This window comes from Elaeis guineensis, chromosome 9 (genome assembly GCF_000442705.2).
Source record: "Elaeis guineensis isolate ETL-2024a chromosome 9, EG11, whole genome shotgun sequence".
In the NCBI taxonomy this organism is placed as follows: Eukaryota; Viridiplantae; Streptophyta; class Magnoliopsida; order Arecales; family Arecaceae; genus Elaeis; species Elaeis guineensis.
Genome location: NC_026001.2, coordinates 4,024,171 through 4,028,445, shown reverse-complemented (window position 1 = coordinate 4,028,445; position 4,275 = coordinate 4,024,171). Strand labels below are relative to the sequence as shown.

The 4,275-nt window shown below is 54.9% G+C and overlaps 1 protein-coding gene across 1 annotated transcript; it reads right to left on the bottom strand.

Annotated features, from left to right (window-relative positions):
- Positions 1-2,550: 2,550 nt before the first annotated feature.
- LOC114913315 (G-type lectin S-receptor-like serine/threonine-protein kinase LECRK2) lies at positions 2,551-3,495 on the bottom strand. The gene is made up of 2 exons (XM_073243608.1): positions 2,909-3,495; positions 2,551-2,812 (listed from the first exon to the last, which is right to left on the bottom strand). The coding sequence occupies exons 1-2, from the start codon at positions 3,493-3,495 to the stop codon at positions 2,551-2,553; spliced, it is 849 nt and encodes a 282-aa protein (XP_073099709.1).
- Positions 3,496-4,275: the final 780 nt, after the last annotated feature.

Below are 4,275 nucleotides of genomic sequence, written 5' to 3'. Positions count from 1 at the left end.
ACAGTCGCCCCCCTGTAGACGTCCCCGATCCCAGTCGCTTGGAGATCATGTTGATGACTCCAGCCGTCGGCTGGTTAGTCGGCGCCTCTTCAGTCGGCTGGGGGCGTCGATCGGCAGTCGGTCGGGTCGGTGGACCCTTTCGAAATTTGCCGAGATACCCCCGGTGGATGAGATTTTCGATCTCATCCTTCAACTGGATGCATCGCTCGGTGTCGTGGCCGTGGCTCCGATGGAACCGGCAGTACTTCCGATGGTCGAGGCCCTTTGCCTTCAGAGGCGGAGGCCGTCGCAGGTATTCTTCCCCTTCGATCTCCATCAAGATCTGCGCACGGGGAGCGGAGAGAGGAGTGTAGGAGTCATACCTGGAACGCACCGGCCTCGGGGTCTGTCGGCGAGGTGATTTTTGGATCTGTCGGGGTGGAGAAAGCCGACTATTGGCCGGGGGCCTGCTTGGTTCAGCGGGCTCCCGACCCTTTCTTCGCTTCTCCTTCGGACCTCTGGGCTCGACCAAGCGTCGGTCGGACGCTCCTTCGTCCGCGCGCATATACTTGTATGCGCGCTCCAGTAGCTCGGCGTATGTTCGGGGGAGGGTCTTGTCCAGAGAATAAGTAAATCGGGACGACCTCAGGCCCCGCTTCATGGCTGAAACTGCCATGTTTCGTTGAGGTCCCGGACCTCGAGCGTGGCCGCGTTGAATCGCGCCACGAAGTGTCGGAGCGTCTCGTTTTCCCCCTGCTTGAGGGAGAAAAGGCTATCCGACGTTCGCGGCGGCTTTCGGCTGGTGCTAAAATGGGCCACGAACGAGTGCTCGAGCTGCGCGAAGGAATGGATACTGCCCGATCGAAGATCGGAGTACCAAGCCCTGGCAGCCTTGCGAAGTGTGGCGGGGAAGCCGATGCAAAAAAGAGCGTCGGTTGCCCCTTGAATTGTCATGAGAGCTTTATAGCTCTCGAGGTGGTCGACTGGGTCGGTGGAGCCGTCGTATGGCTCCACGTTCGGCATTTTGAACCGACTGGGAATCGGCTCATCGAGGACCAGTCGAGAGAGAGGCTGGGCGGTCTGGAAGTCGACGTCGTTCGAAGACTTCTGGCCGTCCATCTGCAGTTGGGCGAGCCGGCGGTCGATCTCCTCGAACCGTCGCTCGTAGTCGTCCGCTCGTCGATGCTGGGAGACCCCGGGGGTGGAGCCTCCGGAGGATTCTGAAAGAGAGGCCGACGGTGTGCGCGGCCGCTTTTCCTTCCTCGCCCGTTCCAACGGGGAAGGAGAGGGCTGCTGGGACCGTCGGTCGTCGCGCCGTGGTCGCCCCTCCTCCTCTCCGTGGGAGCGCTGTTGAGAGCGCTCGCATGGAGGCGACAGGGGTCGGCGCGGCCGTCGGCGGCTGCTCCTGGAAGGCATAGGTCGGGCCGCCGGTTGTTGCTGGAGGCTTTTGACTGCGTCGGTCAGTACGGTCATCTGCCGTACGATGGCCGCAATCTGGGCCTCCGTGGTCACTGCAGGGTGCGGAGAGCTAGGCTCCGCCGCCGGTGGTGGTGGAGAGGCCTCTTCCCGGCGGGAAGAGCGCCTTGCCGACCCAGTGATTCTCGATCGTTGAGCTCTTGTCTTTGTCATGCTGTCCCCTTTCTGGCGCGCCAATCTGTTGCGGCCAATCGCCTCGTCGCCCGATCGCCGGGAAGCGTGCACCTGCAAAAGGAAGTCCGCACTGACCGGAGGCGGCTCCGGCGGGGACCCTCCGACGGTCAAGTCAGAGAGGTGACTGGGCAACAGTGAGATGCAGACAGAGAGCTCTGAGAAAGAGAGAGAGGGAGAGAGAGAGGAGCGAGCCTGCGTATGTGGGAGAGACGGGCGGATCGACCCCTTGCACTGTTGCCTTCCCCGGTATATATAGTGGAGCACGGTATGGCGCCGTCATTAATGGCGCAGACAAGTGAGAAACTGTCAACTCACTGTAAACTGTCAGAGCCGCCGTGAAAATGTCATGTCGCCGTGTAGCCGTCTAATCACCAGGGTTGACCCGGCTCTCGGCGGGACAATGCCCCTAGGTAACTGTGCCGCACGTCCGTGTCAGAGCTGACATCGTCTGGCGGCCGTACGGTGGTTGGTGGAGTCGGCCGTCCCAAGGTCGGTGGCCAGCAGAGTGGCGTCGGACTCCTCCGTCGGTCGGCGAGCTTCATGTGAGTCGGCCTCTGGGTTTGGTCGGTCGGGATGGATACGCCCGACATACCTCTAGTCGGCGATGGGCCATTGAAAAGCCGTCGGTAGCGTCCGTTAGTCGGGCACTCCCGGCTTTCAGTCGGGGCGCTCCGACCGTCAATCGGTCGATATGCCGGTCGGTCGGTCGGTCGGCCAGTCGGAGACGGTCAGTCAGTCGGTCAGCCGATCGGTCGGTCGGTCGGCCAATCGGAGACGGTCAGTCGGTCGGCCAGCCGGTCGGTCGGTCGGTCGGTATCCCACAACAATTCGAAATAGAAATCACATGCCTATCCTTTTTGACTGGACAAATCACCATAGCTACCAGGGGGAACTTTGGACATGCTTGACGACACTTGCAGATCAGGAACTAGCTAGATATCCAGGTGGAGGCGGAAGGGGGATGTCCACGTTCGCTTCCAGCATCGTCATCACATTCTTCATGCTAGGCCGAGAACCTGGCTCTGACTGAGGACACCAGAGCCCCAGTTTCACAAGCCTATTGAACTCTGTCATATCTACTTCATCAGGCACAAGCTTCTCCAACTCTCCGTCCATAAAGCAGCGGTGGACCCAGTCCAGAAGAACAATTTCATCAGCTTCAGCTGCCCATTCCATATTTTTCCTGCAGCATAAGAGTTTGAGAAATACAATTCCAAAGCTGTAAACATCTGCCTTCACTGATATCGGCGCATTCTTGTACTATTCTGGTGCAAGGTACCCCCTTGTCCCTCTAATGAGCGTAAATGTTCTCGTCTGACTTGGCATCAACAACTTTGCTAACCCAAAATCTGATATCTTTGCTGTCCAATTATCATCTATCAGTATATTTTGAGGCTTTATGTCGCAGTGTATGATGCGAGTTTCACATTCCTCGTGCAGATAATGGATCCCTCTTGCTATATCCAACGCAATCTTTACCCGATCATCCCAATCTGGGTGTCCGTCAGCCTTAAAGATAAGGTTTGCAAGCGATCCATTGCTCATGTATTCATAGACTAGGAGTCTGTTGGTACCTTCATCACAGAAGCCAAGTAGTCTTACCAAGTTCTTGTGGTGAGTCCTTCCAATTGTTCTCATCTCTGTTCGGAATTCGCTTTCTCCCTCTTCCACCACCTTCTCAAGTTTTTTCACAGCAATGGCTCTTTGACCACGAGGCAAGGTCCCCTTGAAGACAGTTCCCTTGAAGACAGCAATGGCTCCTTTGCCTAGCTCTTCCTTGAAACCATCGGTCGCTTCCCTCCACTCATCATAGGTAAAAGATCTGAGTTCTATTTCCACTACAGCTGGCTCGTTGTTTCTCCGCATCCTTCGGTATCTTCCAAATTGAAACCTATATTTTCCCAAGAAGAAAAATAAAGCAGCCAAGGAAAAAATTATGCCAGTAATAATAGCCGCTGACACAATCAAAATCTCAGCGCTAAACTTTCGCTTGGTAATAATAACGGGAGCTCCAGCGCTTGTGTTAACCATCTTGATGAATGCCGTGGTGGAGAACCGGTAATGTCTAAGTAACAAATTAAATGTCACACTCCAAACCTAACAGCCGGCTCCCGATCATGCGACACAACTGCACATTCCCCGAGATAAGATCCTAAAAAATATATGAGGCCTGACACTCCGTGACAACCATGTTGGGTAGATGTCTGACTAGGACACCACCTCTTAGGATCTTTTTAGTACCACGCGATACAGCAGGAAGAAAAAAGAAACAAAACAAAACAAAACAATCAAAATACGTGGATCAGTCACAAAAGGGCTCGTCTTCACGGGGCATGCAAACTTCACTATGAAAAAAAAATTTACAAGAGAAGATCTCACCCTCAACCCTCGTATACCCAATTTCTCTCTCACTAGAAGTTTTTCTCACAAAAGTTCTCTCTTGGAAGACCTCCTGAACCCTTGAAGTGCCTGGCGTCCGCTGTCCAAGAGCCTCCTGCTCCTTCTCTCTCAGGGCTTTCACCTCTCTCTCTTTTCTCTCGGTTCCGTACGACTCCGTACAGTGTGTTTGCGGCAAAACCAGACCACCTTAAAGACCACCGTTCTGTGTACAGGCCCTTTTATAGGGCTAAAACTCAATTAGATTAG

Excerpts from the sequence above, each read along its gene's own strand:
- LOC114913315 (XM_073243608.1), bottom strand. The coding sequence starts at position 3,495 with ATGCGGAGAAACAACGAGCCAGCTGTAGTGGAAATAGAACTCAGATCT. Across the intron at positions 2,813-2,908 it reads CTCATTAGAGGGACAAGGGG|GAAAAATATGGAATGGGCAG; the intron begins GTACCTTGCACC and ends CTTATGCTGCAG.